The sequence below is a fragment of the Marmota monax genome, unplaced genomic scaffold (assembly GCF_021218885.2).
Source record: "Marmota monax isolate L192 unplaced genomic scaffold, Marmota_monax_Labrador192_F-V1.1 WCK01_AAM20220418_F8-fsc00160, whole genome shotgun sequence".
Lineage (NCBI taxonomy): Eukaryota > Metazoa > Chordata > Mammalia > Rodentia > Sciuridae > Marmota > Marmota monax.
Window position 1 is genome coordinate 2,089,326 of NW_026694183.1, and position 17,729 is coordinate 2,107,054.

General features: G+C 46.8%; 1 protein-coding gene across 2 annotated transcripts; it reads left to right on the plus strand.

Moving 5' to 3' along the window:
• The first annotated feature begins 6,897 nt into the window (after positions 1 to 6,897).
• On the plus strand, positions 6,898 to 16,389 carry Izumo2 (IZUMO family member 2). Of its 2 annotated transcripts, XM_046466230.1 has the most exons (7): positions 6,898 to 7,129; positions 7,299 to 7,373; positions 10,898 to 10,984; positions 11,223 to 11,243; positions 12,117 to 12,197; positions 14,614 to 14,740; positions 16,347 to 16,389. In XM_046466230.1, the coding sequence occupies exons 1-7, from the start codon at positions 6,898 to 6,900 to the stop codon at positions 16,387 to 16,389; spliced, it is 666 nt and encodes a 221-aa protein (XP_046322186.1). The 2 variants fall into 2 exon arrangements, 1 of the variants encoding a protein (XP_046322186.1); XR_009228784.1 differs by lacking the exons at positions 10,898 to 10,984; positions 11,223 to 11,243; positions 12,117 to 12,197; positions 14,614 to 14,740; positions 16,347 to 16,389 and adding an exon at positions 8,346 to 9,108 and having other exon boundaries at positions 7,103 to 7,129.
• The last annotated feature ends 1,340 nt before the right edge of the window (positions 16,390 to 17,729 follow it).

The following is a 17,729-nucleotide window of genomic DNA, read 5'->3' on the forward strand; positions in this document are numbered from 1 at the left end:
AGGTAGGGAGAACAGACACAAAGAGAAAAACACGGAATGAGCCACAGAGTGAGAGGAACGGGAGAGACAGCTGAGACAGGTGGTCAACCTGTTGTCCCTCACACCCTGGCACTTTGACCCCAGGGGCAGCCTCCCAGCCCCCTAGTGACTGCGCAGAGATTGGTAGAGCCGCCCTTGGGTGGTTGTTGGAGAGAGGAAGCTGGGTGGGGTCCTGACCTGCCTGTGGGCGTGAGAGTCACTGAACTAGGGGAGAAGTGACCCAGGAGACAGGGCATGGGTCCCACCTTTGCCTAGGGCAACACCCAGGCCTACCCTGGGGTGTGTGTGGGTGTGGGTGTGTACGCACAATTTATTCAGCAAATAACAAAGCATATTATTTTATTTTTGAAACTTTTTATTGTGAAATATGTCACACATCCAGAAAAGGCTATAAAATATAATGTGCAAGCAACCCAAGAGACCCCTCGAGGGGCGGCTGGGTGAAGCAAGGTGGCCCCTCCGCTTAAAAAGGGAGGAATTCTCGGCGGGGCAGGGGGGGCCGCTCCTACTCGGCCCTGCAGACACTGCGCAAAATGAAAGGAGCCCCGCAGAGGGGCACACGCTGCGGGAGCCGCTCAGATCCCGCACCTGGGGGTGGGGATTCATACCCCAAAAAATAGAAGCCGAGTGCCCGGGGCCACGGGAGGGGAAAGGACGGAGGGAAACTGGCAAGGTGGGAAGCACTGAACACGCTTAACGTGTTCACCGCCCGGACTTGGAGGTGATGAAGACGGTGAACTTGGGCGAACAGGTGTTCTACCGCCGCTTTCAAAGGTGTCAGCTGGATCATGTCATTTGTCCTCTTAGCATAAAATGATCACAGAGCCACGACGTGCAGTTTCACTAATGAATATAAAATGAACTCCTCGTGGTCCCCGCCCGGGAAAGCACAGAGGCTCGACCTCAGCCTGGGTCAGAGCCCCCGGTCCCGCCGCAGACCACGTCCCTCCTCCGCTGCGCCCCGCAAGGAGGCGGGCGGCGGGCGGCTGCGTAGCCCCTGGCGCCCGTCACCAGTCCCGAGCTGCCAGCTGCCGGTGGTCGGAGTCCTAGATCGGCCCTGGGGGGTTCCGCTCGACCTCACGTCGAGGTCCCCAGGTCGCTGTGCGCGCATCTCGTCCCCGCGGCCCTGGGCGGTTCCACCGGTGAGCACGTGGGTCTGTCTGGAGGGCCTGCTGGGGTGGGTGTCCGGCCGGTTCCCAGCTGCTGCGTGGGTCCCTGCCCGCGGGTCCCGGGGCTGGCAGCGCCCACGTCTCATCGGCACGACCGCGCGGCGTGGGCACGCGGCCCGCTCTCCTGGGTCCTGCCCAGCACATTTCCCGCGCGGCTGTCCCGGTGCAGCCCCTGCAGCGTGCGGGAGAATGGGCCACTGTTTTTGCGACAATGCAGTAGGGAGTGGGGGAGGGCCCTGGCCGGCGGTGGACGGTGGGAACAGCTTTCCCGGCTGGTACCGGAGCCGCGTGCTCTAATCCCCTCTCCTCGCCTGGCGGGCGGGCGGCCAGGTCCCTCGAGCCGCTTCCCCGCATTCCTTCCTCTGCCTCACGCCAGCAGGGCTTTCCCGCAGACCCACACCTGCCTCTGCCTCTGCCTGCGCGTATTGGGTCCCGCCAAGCCTGTCAAGTGGGAATCCAAACATTAACAAGTGGTGTGTGAATTAAATGTGATAAGGCAGACCTCCATGACAGCAATACACACGCTTCTACGGAATGACTACACAAGGTTCACGGAATCCAGAAAATCTTCTGCAAATACAAATTTTAGAGCAGCAGACACACTGCCTGGGTTCCAATCTACTTCTCTAACTAGCCAGCTGAGCCACCTTAGAATAGTTACTTAACCTCTCTGAGCTTCCGCTTCCTCATTTATCACTGGAGGTAAGGACAGTACCTGTCTCACCCAGTCGTGAGGATTAAATGACTTAATACATGTGAAGCGCTCAAGACACATAGTAAACGTTCAACAAATTTCGGTATTGTAAGTGCCACACGTGGCTGTTGGCAGAATAACTGGAATTAACACAAATACATACCCAGAACAGTGCCTGACAATTAGTACCTGCTTAAGGCACATGAGCCTATAGAACATTAACTGAGCCGTCTCCAGCCTGCTACCAACTCACACACTATCATTCCATCACATGGTAGCCTGGGGTGGCTTTAAAATATACCCACAAACTTTGACCTTCCTCCCTTTAAAAGGTGGAGCCTAATTCCCCGTCCCTTGAAATCACACCCTGCCAGTGCACCATCAGAAAGCAGATTCTCCAGCGCTGTCTTGCCTCTGCATGCACTGCAGCACTGGCTGACATTTTAACTGCAACCTTAGGATAGGCATTTCTTGTTGTTTCTAGACACTATGTTTTGGGGGGATTTGGTGTGCAGCAATGAGTGACTATTACACTCTCCAACCATAGGGCATGAGAGACCTTCTCTGACAGTTCACCTTCTCTGTGAGCCAGACTTCAGGCACAAGTTGTCTCAGTTCTTAGATCCCTAAACTCAAAGAGAGTTTGAGCTATTCACAAATTTTCCAATTTTGTCTCCTCTGGGCACCTAAACGATTGTTCTTGCTCACGCTTGTGAAGTTAGGAGTGGCCATGTGACTCAGCTGAGTCAATAAGCAGCTGTCATTTGTGAGTGAAAGCATTTAAGATGACTGTGAGATTCACCTTTTTCTCTCTGGAGGACTCCAGACCAGCCAACTATCATGATATAAGTGAGAAAAAAAATATTGTTTTAAGTCGCTGAGATATTGGGGATGCCTATTACATCAGCATAACCCATTCCATACTGACTAATATGACATCTTTCACATCCCCTACCCCTCAGACTCAGGAAGCCCCATGTTCACATCCAAAGACATTGTTTTCTTTCCTACTTGCTTCCCTGCCTGATCTCATCCCCACAACTCCAAGAGTACCCTTTTTCCCTTTCATATTTAATAACAGCAAGTAGAAAAGATTGAGTAAACTATAGTCTTCAGTTCATAAAACGTAATTTTAAAATAGCCAGTAACCCGGGCTGAGGTTGAGGCTCAGTGGTGGAGCACTTGCCTAGTATGTGTGAGGCCCTGGGTTCAATCCTCAGCACCACATAAAAAATAAATTAATTAAATTAAATAGCCAGTAACCAAAATTGTGCTGACTATTCTCACCTACACATTATATATTATTTAATCCTCAGAACAACCCTGCAATGTATGGATGATTACTCTCCCATTTCATGAGTGAAGCAAATGAGGCACAGAGGTTAGCTAGGGTGAGGTTACCCGGCTATGAAGGGAAAGAGCCAGGATTCAAACCCAAGCAATCTGACCCCAGCTGAACTGTGGCCACCACTGGCTCACATATAGTCCAGCTCTGATTTTATTTCTTACTTCCTCGTTCACCACCCCATGGCTCTGTTTTCCTTCCTGCCAGAAGCCACTCTTCTATCCGGTTTGCTGTGTGGCTTTTTGTTTGCAGGTGTTCTTTACACATTGTTTATTTTCGTTTCGAATGGATGCAGTTACTTCCTCTTGAATTTATGTCAAAGGTACAGAGCTACAGGTGTCACTCTGGTTTGTGCTGGCTTTCATTCAGATCCGTTCCTGTGGCCAGGTGGACAATCTGGTCTGTCCCTGCTGGCTGCTGCCTTTGGAGCCCTCTACCATGGCCCCCACCTGCTCAGTGCTGGACACCAGCTGCCCTAAGCAACGCTGTGGTGAACATCTTTGTGCCTGGAGGGAAATTGTGGAAACTCCTTCAGGTGCTTTTACCAAGGGGTAGAACCCTTGGGATGTGGAATTGGATGGTCCTTAATTGAAGTACGTCTCACCAAATTGCTCTTTAGCATGGCTGCAGCAGAGAAACCAAGCCAGTTCTGTGTCCTGATTCTTCCCATCTAAGACGGGAACCTAAAGGAGGGGGGTTTGGCAGTGAACTTGGTCTCCCATCCCCTTCCCACAGCTGCTTCTCAGGACCAATAACAGCCTCTTGACCAGCTGCCTGGAAGACAATGGTAAGAGGGGAAGAGAGAAAGAATGTGCACGTCAATCTTAAATGACTGTCCCCACTGCTTTAGCTAGTATTGTCACAGGCTAATGCTGGAAAGGGCAGGTGTCCACAGCTGCCAGCCAAGATCAGCTCCCTCAGGCGGGGAGAGGAGAGAATTTTACTCGGTGTGAGCGCCCCCTCATGGTATGATGGCTCCAATACACCCCGAGGATGTCCATTAACAACCAGCTAATTTAATCACATCTAATTCGAGTGGTATTTAGGGTACCTCTACATGCTGGGCCAGCAATGTCCAATCAAAATATAATGGAAGTTCTATATATAATTTAATCTATGTATTTTAATTTAATTCATTAGCCACGTTAGGAAGAGGAAATGAAAGACATGATTTTAATTATGAGAATGTATTCTAAATAATCCAATATATCCAAAATATTATCCTTTCAACTTATAACCAATATAAAAATGATGGACAAACTACTTTAATTTCCTTGCATCAAGAATTATGTTGTTGCTCTATCTATGTATTATTCTACCATCATCTATAACTAATTAGAACAAATTTTAAAATTTTTTTTTAAAAGTCCAAAAGCAAAACACACACACACACACACAAAGAATTACAAATGTTTTCAAGACAACACATGTCAATTTGGACACCAAACTTTCATGAAAATATTTCGTCTATATTTAGATTTCCTAATATTTGCAGTTGAAGTAAACTCACACACTAGAGTGGTTCCATCATATTTAAAAGTTTCCCTGACTATAAGATCATTTTTTTTTCAATTTTAGGTCTAAATTAAATTAAGTAAAATTAAGAGTTCAGCTTGCCAGTCACCCCACATTCCCAGTTCTCAGTTGGCACAGGTGACTAGTGGCTACAATGTTGAAGAGCAGGACCATGGGCTCACACCACCTCACCTGGGAACAAGGTGGGATGTCCTGAAGGCCAGTTTACAGAGGGGAAACAGCTCAGAAAGGGAAACTGACTTTTCTTCTTCTTTCTCATTCATAAATATTTATTGAACACCTAGCATATGTACATTTCTTCTCATGATTGGGACATAACAGTAAGAAAGATAGACATAATTCCTGGTCTCAAGGAATGTGGGAGGGGAGGGGAGGGGCGGGGAGGGGAAGGGAGAGAGAGAGAGAGATATTATAATTAGTGCTATGAACGAGCCAACAACATGATGAATTAGAGCAAGGGTTGCCCAACTATGGCTTGTGAGCTAAGGAAGGTTTTTACTTTTCTAATGGTTCAAAACAATCAAAAGAGAATAATATTTAGTGACATAAGAAAACCATGAAATTCTAAATTTCAGTGTTCACATATGAAGTTATAGAAACCCAGCCATGCTCACTGCGGCTGCTTGCCTTTTACAATATCGACAGAGAACATAGGAACCACCGTCTAAAATATTGGCAGTCCAGCTCCTCACAGAAAAACTGTGCCCAGCACACCTGCTCTACTGACGGTAATCTGAGGGCTTCTGGGAAGAGGTGACTTGACCCAAACGGTTAGAAGGCATCTGGGAAGTCTGAGTGTGGATGGATTAGTGCTGATATTACATTTCCTAAGTGTGGCAACCACTGTGATTTTTCTAGAAGGGCCTTGGTCCTTCTTATAAATTCTATAAAACCCAATTTATGGCACTTTATTATGGCAGCCCGAACTAAGACAATTCCCTCCCCCCCTCCTCCTTCTACTCCCCCCCCAAGATGATCTTAGTCTGACCATGGGCCAGCCAGGTGGGGCATTTCCAGCCACCAGCACAATGAGAAATAAATTCTGAATATGAGACCCAATCTATGGGACTTCCTTATCGCAGCCTGAACTAAGACAATGTCTCCCTCTCTCCTTCTCCTCCCCCCTCCCCCTCCTCCTCCCCCCTCCTCCTCCCCCTCTTCACCCTCCCCCTCTCCTCCTCCTCCCCTCTCCTCATCCTCCCCTCTCCTCCTCCTCCTCTCCCTCTTGCCCCCATCTCTCTCCCTCTCTCTCTCTCTCTCTCTCTCTCTCTCTATATATATATATATATATATATATATATACACACACACAAATATTTAGTTTTTATTAATTTAATCTTTATTAAATGAATGCTTAACTATTATAGCAATAGGGATTAATTTCACCTTACTGAGTGTCTGTTTAAAATGATATTTAATGTCATTTAAGACATTAGAGAGAGGGAGAAATAGAAACAGCAAATGCAAAGTATTGACAGGCATATTTGATTGTTTATTATAGCATCCTTTCAACTTTTCTCTTGATTTGAAAATTTTCAAGATAAAATTTCAGGCTACACTTTCCTCACCAGTCCCCTCGGAGTGGCCTCACATCTAGAAGGTGCCACTCACTGGATTGGAGCCAGGAGCCCCCAGACCCCACCTCCGCTTATTGGCTTCCTGCCTGGAGTGCAGTTTGTCATTATTGCATTTTTAAATGTTTACCAGGCCAGACCTTTCTCTTCTCCCAGCCCTTCCCACCCCTGCTAGGCTAAACCCCAAGACTCAGCTTAGGTCAGTGAATCTCGGGCACCTAGCAAATAGTAGGTGTGCTGTTGACACTTGAGTGAATGGGACCTTCGTGTGGGTGAAAACACTGTCTGAGCTCTGCATCTGGTTCTTAGAACAGGGACTAGCACATAGTAGGTGTTCAACAAATATGTGTACACGGAATGAATGCACTTGAGAGAAATTACGAAGTTCCAGGAGAGCAGAGCAGAGAGTGTCTCCCTGGCTCCTAGAACCACATCCCGCACACAGTAGGTGCGCAGCCAGCTCCTGCCCCAACCGCCCCAGCGCCCTCCGGGGGGCCTCTGGGGCCTCGCCCCTCCCTGTGACGTCACAAAGGCCCCGCCATGCCTCTGGCGCTGGCCCTGGTGCTGCTCTGCGGCCTGAGCGCCCGTGGAGGCTGGGGCTGCCTGCAGTGCGACCACTCGGTGCAGGACGCCCTGAGCCAGCTGCGCTCCGCGCTCATCCCCAGGCGCTTCCACCGGGAGCGGCTGCAGGCCCGCGCGCAGGCCCTGCTGCTGGGCATGGAGGGGCCTTTCTTCAGGGACTACTCGATGAACGCGTTTGTGGGGAAAGTGGGTGCGTGCGGGGCTGGAGGAGGAAGTCCGGCGGCCCTCAGCGGGATGGCGAGGGAAGCCCCGGGATCGCTCCCCAAAAGCGGGAGGACCGGGCCGGCCGGGAGCAAGGCGGGTGGGGGTCACTGGGCTCGGTAAGGAACCCTCTGGAATTTTCTCTCCTCTCCCGCCAGAGGTAAACCAACTGGAAGGCGTGGCGACGTTTATCAAGAACCAAACAGAGCACATAAAGGTCAACTCTCTGTCAGGTAGGAGCCTGGAAAGCCTTTCCCCAGCTCCTTCCTCGCCCTCCTCCATTTCCGCTAGAAAAACAAAAGCCACCCGTGTCTGCCCCCACTGAGTGTCTGGCGCCGGTGAAGGCGACCGTTCCTGCAGGTGGGAGCTGCCCTTTACACAGGAAGAAAGGCTGAGGCTCCTATGACATCAGACTTTCAAGTCCCCACTGCTGTGACAACTCCAGGTCACTTTGGCTCACGCTAACCAGTTCTAACTGGAACATGTTCTGACAGGTTTTATGGTTGGAGGGATTATCCTTATCTCCCTGAGTTCTGGGATCTGGTCTGCGCAAGGGTCACAAAAGTGACAACTTGTGTTCTGCTTATCATTGGCCTTTCGGGACTATATTTCTCCTGCAGATAACAGGTAGTTTGCTGAGGACTGTAACATGTCCTCTGCACTCAAACCAGGCAGGTTTGCAGGACAATTTTTTGTTTGTTTGTTTGTGGTGGTGCTGGGGATTGAACCCAGGGTCTTGTGCTTGCAAGCCGGGCACTCTACCAACTGAGCTATATCCCCAGCCCCAAGGTTGCAGGTAAATTGCTTTTTTAAAAAATCCATTTTTTAGTTGTAGATAGACATAATACCTTTATTTTATTTATTTATTTTCATGTGGTGCTGAGGATTAAACTCAGTGCCTCATACATGGGAGGCAAGTGCTCTTCCACTGAGCACAATCCCAGTTGAGTAAACACTCTACCAACTGAACTATATCCCCAGCTCCCTGGTAAATTGCTTTTAAAAGTGAAAGCATATGGGGTCAGCACAGTTAGCCCAGTTTATATAATTATTCTCTTAACCTAACGTTCCTACCACTCATAACTGTTTGTCCCCTATCACTAACCCCCCCCCCCCCCCCCGATCCCCAGCCACTCCTAGAGAGCCCTTCACAGGGCCTGTAGACAAACCTCATTCTCTTTGCTTCACTTTATTGCACTTCCCAGATACTGCATTTTTTACAAACTGAAGATTCGTGGGGACCATGCAAGCAAGGGAGTCTGTTGGAGCCATTTTCTCAACAGCATATGCTCACTTCCCATCTGTGGGTCACATTTTGGTGATTCTTGCAGTGTCTCAAACTTTTTCATTGTTCTGTCTTTTTAAAAAAAGTTTTGTTTTAGTTCTAGGTGGACACAATAAACTTTATTTTATTTTTATGTGGTGCCGAGGATTGAACCAGTGCCTCACTCATGCTAGGTGAGCACTCTGCTACTGAGCCACAACTCCAGCCCCTGTTCTGTCTTTTATAGTGATCTGTGATCAGTGATTTTTGAAGTTACCATTGTAATTATTTGGGGCACCATGAGCTGCACCCATGAAAGATAGTATGATTGTAATTGGTAAAAGTGTGTGTGTGCATTCTGACTGCTCCACGGACCAGCTGTTCCCCTATCTCTCTCCCTCTCTTCAGAACTCCCAATTCCCTGAGACACAACAGTATTGAAATTATGCCAGTTAATAACCTTTCAAAGCCCTCTAAGTATTCAAGTGAAAGGAAGAGCCGATCTCATTTTAATCAAAAGCTAAAAATGATTAAGCTTAGTGAGGAAGGCAAGTTGAAAGCCAACAAGGCAATCAAAAGTTAGGCCTCTTTCACCAGTTAGCCAATTGCAAATGCAAAGGAAAAGTTCTTGGAGGAAATCAAAAGTGGTATTCCAGTCGGGCATGGTGGTGCATGCCTGTAATCCCAGCAGCTCAGGAGGCTGAGGCAGGAGGATCACAAGTTCAAAGCCAGCCTCAGCAACTTAGCAAGGCCCTAAGCAACTTAGTTAGACCCTGTCTCAAAGTAAAATATAAAAAAAAGGGCTTGGCATGTGGCTCAGTGGTTAAGTATCCCTGAGTTCAATCCCTGGTACAAAAAAGGCCTACTCCAGTGAGCACGCGAATGAGAAGAAGGCACCACAGCCATGTTGCTGATATGGAGGAAGTCTTGGTGATCTGGATGGAAGATCAAACCAGCCACAACATTCCCTGAAACCAAAGACTAATCCAGAGAGAGAACCAAATTCGCTTCCATTCTGTGAAGGCTCACAGAGGTAAGGAAAGAGCAGAAGAAAAGTCGGAGGCTAGCAGAAGCTGGTTCATGAGGTTCAAGGAAAGAAGCCATCTCCATGTCAGCAAAGTGCTGCTGGAGAAGCTGCAGCAGGTTATCCAGAAGGTCCAGCTAGGATGGAAGAGAGGGGCGGCTGCACTCTCCAGTGGGTTACCAACACAGACGAAATGGCCCTATGTCAGAAGTCGATGAGTCTAGGACTTCCATAGCTAGAAGTCAATGCCTGCCTTCTAATCTTCAAATGATGAATCCACATTGGAACCAGTGTTCATTAACCATATCCAGAAATCTTTGGACCCTTAAGAATTTCATTAAATTTCTGCCGGTGCTCTATGAGGGGACAACAAAGCCTGAATGAGAGCACATGTATTTACAGCGTGGTTTACTGAATATTTTAATCCCCTGTTGAGATCTACTGCTCAGAAGGAAAAACAAAAGATTCAAAATGTTATTAGAATCATGGTGCCTCTATCTACTAAGAGACCAGTGACTTGGGATTGAATTGAACAAGAATATCCAGAATTCAGTTTTAGACTTAGGAGTTTGAGATTCCTTAGATATCCTTGAGGGGGTCGTTGGATATATGAATCAGGACTTCAGTGAGAGTTCTAGACTGTTGTAAAATATGAGAGTTGTTAGTGTACAGAACAGCTCTATCCCACTGAAACAGGATGTGATTCACAGTTGGAGTCACATCCTTAATCTGAAAATTTTAATAGTCACATTTTAATAAAAAGCAAATAAGTGAAATTAATTTTAATATGGTATCTAACCAAATATAAAAAATATTACCATTTCAACATGAGATCAATGCTTACATTTTTCATTACTGTGTCTCTGAAATCCAGTTTTATACCCAGAACTCATTTCAGCCCAGATGAGCCCATCCAAGTGTGTGGCTAGTGGCTACCATACTGGACAATACTAGTCCAGGTAATACTAAAGCCATTGGCTGGATTGGACTGAAATCAGAAAGGAATTGGCATAGAGACAGAAAAGATTAGGGCAGAGGATATCAAGTCCACTTACAAGATAAAGAAACTGAGGCCAAGAGAGTGTGGTTTGGAGCAGGCCCCCACAGTGGATCAGAAGCTAGATGCAGTATCGGCCAGGCCTTACACAGGTTGAACATCCCTTATCCAAACTATCAGAAACCAGAGGTGTTTCAGGCTTCAGAATTTATCAGACTTGGATTGTTTTTACAGACTACCAGTTAAGCATCCACAGTCTGAAACTCTGAAATCCAGAATGCATCCCAGCTTTTGGATTTGGGAGCATTTCAGATTTTCAGATTAAGGGTGGTCCAACCTGTATCTTCCCAAGGGACCCTGGTCTTGGTTACTGTTGGTAAATGGAGAGGAACTTCCTCATCCTTACTATTGGGAGCTGCTGGATTGGGTTTGCTGGATACTCCACCCCACAAGGGTGTCTTTCTGTTCTCAGATGGGCCTCTGCTGGAAGAACTGGTGGACTTTAGGGAGAGAGTGACCAAGGAACTCAAGAAAGTTTTGAAATCCTATGAATCAAAAGGTGCAATATAGCTCTCCCCACCAAATCCCCTCCTCCCTTTCCCCATTGAATCCCTTCTCCTATTTTTTCTTCCAAACTTCTTCCTCTCCTCCCCCGCAACTCAGCCTTCATCTCTCCTCAATAGTCTTTTTCTTTCCTTGCCTAGATTCACCTTTCCCTCCCTTTTCTGGTTCCTTCCCAATTAAATCCCCAAAGTGCTGTCCCAAGTAAACTCACTTCCCGCTCTTTTCTCTTGCAGCCTGTGATCGAAAAACTTGCCGTGAGTCCGGATTTATTGTCTACTCCTCCCTTCTCTACCTTCCCACAGTTTTTACACTGTTCTCCCCCCATATCAAGTCCTGGTACCACACATACTCCACTGGGCAATTCCCCTGCCCCAAGCATAGTACTTAGGAAAACTTGGTTTGGGGGCACTTATAAAGTTGTTGCAACCTGCAAAAAAGTATTTTGGGAGTCACATCAGTATAGGATAGGGTACTGAATCAACAAATAAGCCCCTAGATGTAAGTGGGGGCTTATAAGGATCTGTTTCTCCCTGATCTAAATTCCACTGAGAGGCAGCTCTTCTAAGAGGTAACATCGGGAGGCACCACTTACTGTACCTTCCCCATACTGTACCTTCCAAACGTAATTCAGAAGACAATAGTGATCACACCGGATGTTTTCTTTTCAGGCTAGGAAATGATACACACTACTCTGTTCATTTTCATTGGCTAGAATTGTATCACATGATTGCAACCTGATGCAGGGGAGCCTGGGAAATGTAGTTTTCCTGTGTCCACAGTTAGAGGAAAAGACAGATGAATGCTCATCACCCTGTCTATGCCCCTGGGGTTCTAAAATAGGAAAAAATTCAAATTCAAAGTTAACAAATGTTTAATTGAATCTTTACAAATGGAATGTTGGATCAACTGGACTAATGCAACTCAATTTAACTCTTCAATAATTATACAAAGGTTATTTTTTATGTGAACTGTCAGTGCATTTTGCTCAACTTACTTTGCAGTGCAGTGGGTCCTCCGAAATTAAGGAGGACCAAGAGACCCCCCTCACTTCTTCATTATTCCTTCCCACCCCTTGCCAGTTCTCTGGACACAACCTCATCCTACTACTTCCCCTTCCTCCTGTTTAGGCTTACTCAAAGAAGAGGTCTGGGACTGTTTAAAATGCCAGAAAATCAATCCCGCATGTATCAATGAAAAGTTCTGCTTTGGTAAGATTCTGGGTTAAGGAGACATGGGACAGTGCATGAGATGGAGGCAGTGCATATGCGTTTTGAGACTTACCCATGCAGCCTTGAGCTCTGCCCTTACCATCTGCGTACGGTGTTGCCTAGGTGTTGCCTCCTCATTCTGAAACTCACTATGTCTCTTCTGTTGAATGTGAACAATCCTCTGGAACTTTACAATGTCCCAACACCAGAGTGGCAGGTGCTAGAAAAATAGCTTTTTCTTACCTTTGCCATTTTTAGAAGTCCAAAAAGATGTGCCAAATTGATTCATTTGTTCAGAAATCTCTATATCTCCTTATAGCAGAGAGAATAGTAGAATGAATCCACGTCCATCCTTCAGGATTGAATAGCCATGCTGGATCATTGCACATGCTGTTCCTTTTCTGTCACACTGCTCCCCCACACACACACTTCATAGAGGTCTCAAAGGCCTTTCTCCAGAAAATCCTCTCTGATCACAGTCCCTAAAGTGGTACTTTCCATGAAATTATGTTCACAATTATTATTATTATTCCACACTTTCTTCACCTATTTTATTCTTTGCCATAGTACTTTAAAAGAAACCACATACATTCATGGTGTCAGCCTCTAAAAATAAGGATTTTCTTGTTTTGCAGTAGTTGGAAATGACCTCTGGGGCACTCAACCACTGAACTACATTGCCAGCTCTTTTTATTTTGTTTTGAGGTGGTCTCACTAAGTTGCTAAGACTGGCCTAGAACTTGTGATCCTCCTGCCTCAGCCCACTGAGTAGCTGGAATTACAGGCATATGCCACCATACTTGGCTCCAGGACATTTCCTTACACAATCACAATGCTGTAGCCACACCCAACAAACCTAACAGTGATCCCTCAATAGCAAATAATTTCTAAGTCCCTCTATCAGCTTCTCTGAATATTTTTCACACCTGCTGTTCAAATCAGGATTCAACAAAAGGACTTCCCATATCATTCAATTGTTCGGTTTTTCACTTTGCTTTTAATCCAGAAATGTCTCCTTTTATTTTTTCCTCGGTGACATGGGGAGTTGACATGTTCTATTGACTGTCCCATTTCCACATATGTCTGCTTCCTTTCTATGAAGTTTAACAACAAATATTTTGAGCACCCTGTAATGCCCCGAACTGTGGATCATTGAAGTGGGAGACTGAAGGAGTTCCCGCCCTCGAGGAGCCTGAGTTGTGTGTCGGAGGATATTTACTCTCCTCCCTAGCCTAGTCCTTCCTAGTCTAGTCCTCCAGACACCAGCCAGGATGATCAGAAATCTCTCTACACATTTCAAAATTGTCCCTGATTGAGAACTACAGTTACATGATAATTACTTGAACAAATAAATTAACTAATTAAAGACAGCAAAAGGCATTCTAATGAAAACAGAACTGAACGACTTGATGGAAAGAGTCTGGAAGAGGGAGCCTAGTCACTAAAAGAGTGCAGACTCAGGGGCCTCTGTGAAGAGGTCTGAGCTTTGAGATCTAAGAAAATGAGTGAGGGGAACAGTAAGAATGTCGAAGGGAATAGCGTGCAGAGATCCAGCAAGATTAAACCACAGGCAAGGTGAGCTGGCGTGGCCAGCGCTGAGTGCGTGAAGAGAGAGCAAGTGGGTTAAGGAGAGAAGTGGGCAGCCAGAATCCGGGACAAGTCACTTGGGAGCCCAGGTGGGTCGTGGTGGGCTGTGGTGAGGGCTTGGACTTTTACTCCAATGGGAGCCTCCGCTGCAGGACTCGGCTCAGGAGGGACCGGAGGTGGTGTGTTGACTGCGCCCTCTGGAGGCCATGTGAGGAAATGTGGGGAAGGTGCAGGGAATCTCGTGAGTGAAAAGCACGGGTCCGGGCTAGACCAGTTTGGTAGCTGTAGAGGTGGATTGGATTCTGAAGGCCAAGTCAAGAGGCTTTGCTGCTAGAAAAGTCGGGGCGGAAAGAGAGTGGAAGGTGCAGAATTCACCTCCCAAGGCCACCTTCGGGGTTCACAGCTAAGACGCAGGCGGCCTCAGCTTGGGAGATTGCGGGCATTCTGCCCCCCTTCCCTTGCGCATGGCGTTTCTTTCTCTTAAATTTAAATTGAACTCCCCAAGTCCTACTTGCTGCCTTCCACTCCCACCCCATCCAGAGGCTCTCACTGTCATGGTGGCAGACCTTCAGGTCCAGGAGGGCGAGGACGCTTGTCCGCTTGGTTCCAGGATGGATCCCGAGTGCCCAGAATGGTGCCTGAGACGCCGCCCTGGAGGAATGGATAGGTGGAGGGTCAGAAGGCAGGAAAGGGCAGGGACCCCGTGGGGAGGACAGGCAAGCCCCACCCTGCCCTCCCAGGTGGCCGAGTGAACGCATGTGGAGGTGGGTGCAAGGCTAAAGAAAAGTGGTAACTTGGAGCTTGGGTCTGTCTCTGCCACCCGCCCCAGTGGACGGGCAGCCCCGCATGTCCCTGCAGTACCAGACGGATGATGACTACTTGAAGAACCAGGCTCTGCTGGGCATCATCGTGTCCGTGATTCTGGCTATCTTTCTCTTCGTGGTCATCCTGATCGCGTGAGTCATCCCTGCGCCCTGCTAAGTCCCCGAGTGCCTCACTGGGCCCCTCAAAATGCCCTCACTGTGTGTTTTGGGAGTCTCCTCCCTGATCCCTTCCTGCCTCTTGCTCTCATGTTTCTCCCCTCCCTTCTTTTTTCTTCCCTCTTCTCCTCCCTCTTCATCTGTGAGTCTCTTTCTCTCCTATCTCTTCTTTCCCCCACCCCAGAGTCATACAAGACATACAAGAGTTTTCAGAAATTTTCCATTTGTGAGCCCCTTATTCTATTAAAAAATACTTGGAATTATATTTGGTAAACGTGTTGGCATAAAAACAATTATCATCCAAGTTGGCTTCATTCTTATGCATTCTTCACCATCATCGTCATTATTGTTCTATTCATTTATTTCCTTCTTGCTTGGGGAGAAAGTAAAATGAAAACATTTCCATGAGCCCCAGGCACAGCGCCTAGGAGAGAGGTGGACCTCACTCTCCTCTCTCCTCCTGTAAGGGTTTCTCTGGGCTTCTGTCTGCTTGTGCCCCCTCAGCCCCTTTCCCAGCCTCTCTCCTCTTCTCTCCATCTGGATTTCTGTCCTTCTCTTTCCCTCTGTGTCTTCTCCTACTGCCCCACGAGTCTCCTTTCCTGAACACATCAGTTTCTCCATATTCAAAATGGGAATCATTGGCCTTGGCCCCTCTCAGGGGTAGTGATGAGCGATGAATCAGGAACTGCTCTTGGGGCTGAGGCTGTGGCTCAGTGGTAGCACGCTTGTCTGGAATGTGTGAGGCACTGGGTTTGATCCTCAGCACCATGTATAAATAAATAAAGGAACTGCTCTTCACAGCAGTTGGCTTGATGGGTCTCTGCTCTTACTGTGAGCTGGCTCTGTCTTGTCTTCCATCTCTGACTCTCCATTTCTCTTTCTCCCTGTGTATTAGTTTCCTAGGGCTGCTGCAACCAATGACCATACCTAAGTGTCTTAAAACAACAGAAATTTGTTCTCCGAATTCTGGAGGCCAAGAATCTGAGGTCAAGGCTTCCAGGGTTGGTTCTTCCTTGAGGTTCCAAGGGAGGATACCTATCTCCTAGCTGCTGGTGGCATTCCTTAGCCCATGGCCTCTCCCCCCAGTCTCTGATCCTGCATTCATGATTCCTCTGTGTGTGTGCCTCAGGGCTCCCTCTCCTTTCATATAAGAACACCAGTCTCTGAATCTAGGGCCCGGCCTTTGTCCAAGATGATCTCATTTCAATTTAATTATCCTATTTCCAAATAAGGTCATATTCACAAGTACTGGGAGTTGAGTCTTGGATTTATATTTTTAGAAGTAGGACACGGTTTAACCCATTACATTCTGGTTTTGTCTTTTCATGTCTCTCCATTTCTGCCTTTTCTTATCTCTTGGTCTTTTCCCACATTCTGCCATAACTCCAACTTTTCCATTCCAACTTTCTCTCCTTCCTCAAGTACCATCATGAATTGACTGGAAATCTTCCCCAAAACCCATGCTGTCACTGGCTTGGCCAAATCGGACCAGTGACTAGGGGGAACCTTGGGGGAGGTAATTTGCCTTGGAGGGACCCTGAAATTCTCTTTCTAACCTCCAGAATTTCTCTCTCTTAACCAGGGGTTGTACATACAGGAAAAACCGAAAACTCCTCTTGCAATAGGATGATGCTTTGGGGTTCATAAAGGGAAAGGAAACAAGTTTAATAAAACCTATGACAAATTCTTCATGTGTTTGACAGTTTCCTGGACACCCTCCTACCAATTGGTGACCAACTGTTTTTATAATGGTTATGTGTTCCTTGAAGGTTGAGATTAGATCTTGTTCATTGAGAGCCACCAATTATCCTAATTCAAGGCCAAAGTGATTTGGACCTTCAAAGGGGATAGACAACCTTTTGTGAGGTTTGAAGGGACAACTCTCTTCTTTGGGGGAGAAAATGCACCCTAAAGAAGATGATGTGGTCGGACCCTCAAGTGTGGTTAAATAAAAGAGCAATGATCAAGGGAAGAGTCCAAGTTTCCTTCTCTATCTTAAACCTAGTTTTTTACCCTCTGTGTACCGGAAAAGATTCTAATACATTTTCATGTAAGTGGAACTCTTGCTACTCCATAAACCATGGAATCCCTTCTATTTCTTAATCTGCCATCAGAACAATCATTATCTAATTCAGGGTTCAGATAATGAGGGATTTATGAGGAAATGGTCACGGATAGACAAAAAAAGCTGATTGGCTGAAGATTTAGTGCCTAACACAGTGCCTGGCTTGGACCTCATGCCCAATAAATTTTGAATAAATGAGTGTGTGTGTGCATGTGTGTGTGTGTGCGTGTGCATGCGCGTGTGTGTGTGTGGTATAAAAGTCCACAAAGACATTTTGTTCCATAAACTAAGACTTACTTTAAATGCCAAGAAAAGGAATTTGGTGGGTTTTCCCAGGATCTGGGATTGAGACCTTAAATAACTTATGGGTCCAGATAGGTAAAGTAACTGCAAATCCCAATTCATAGTGATGAAATTTTCTATCTCAGAATGAAATAGAATTTTCTACTCAGCTCCATCTTACTGTGGTCATGGAGAAACAGCCCCAGTGTTTTCAGATCTTAAGATTTTTCAAGAGAACACATATTCAGATTTGTACATTAAATTTCTTCATCACTAGTGTTGGCACTCTCCACAACTGTATTTCAAGTATTGCAGATAAACCAAAACATGTCTTTTACTTCTGTGAGATGACCGGAAATTTTGGGGGGTTGTAGATTGTATGTTAGGGTTTTCCAGCTTTGCTGAGCGTCCTTAGACTCCCTAATTAACTACATTTCCCAGAATGCTCTTCTCCTGAGAAAGCGTCTGTCGCCATAGATACTGTCACCTAGTCAGGTTAAACGCAGGAGGTGGGGGCGGTATATGAAAGGCGGAAACTTGACTTCCTGGTTCAAGGGCGCCCGTTGCCAAGATACCAATTTTTCTACCTGCGCAGTTGAGCGCCTTTGGAATGGAGCG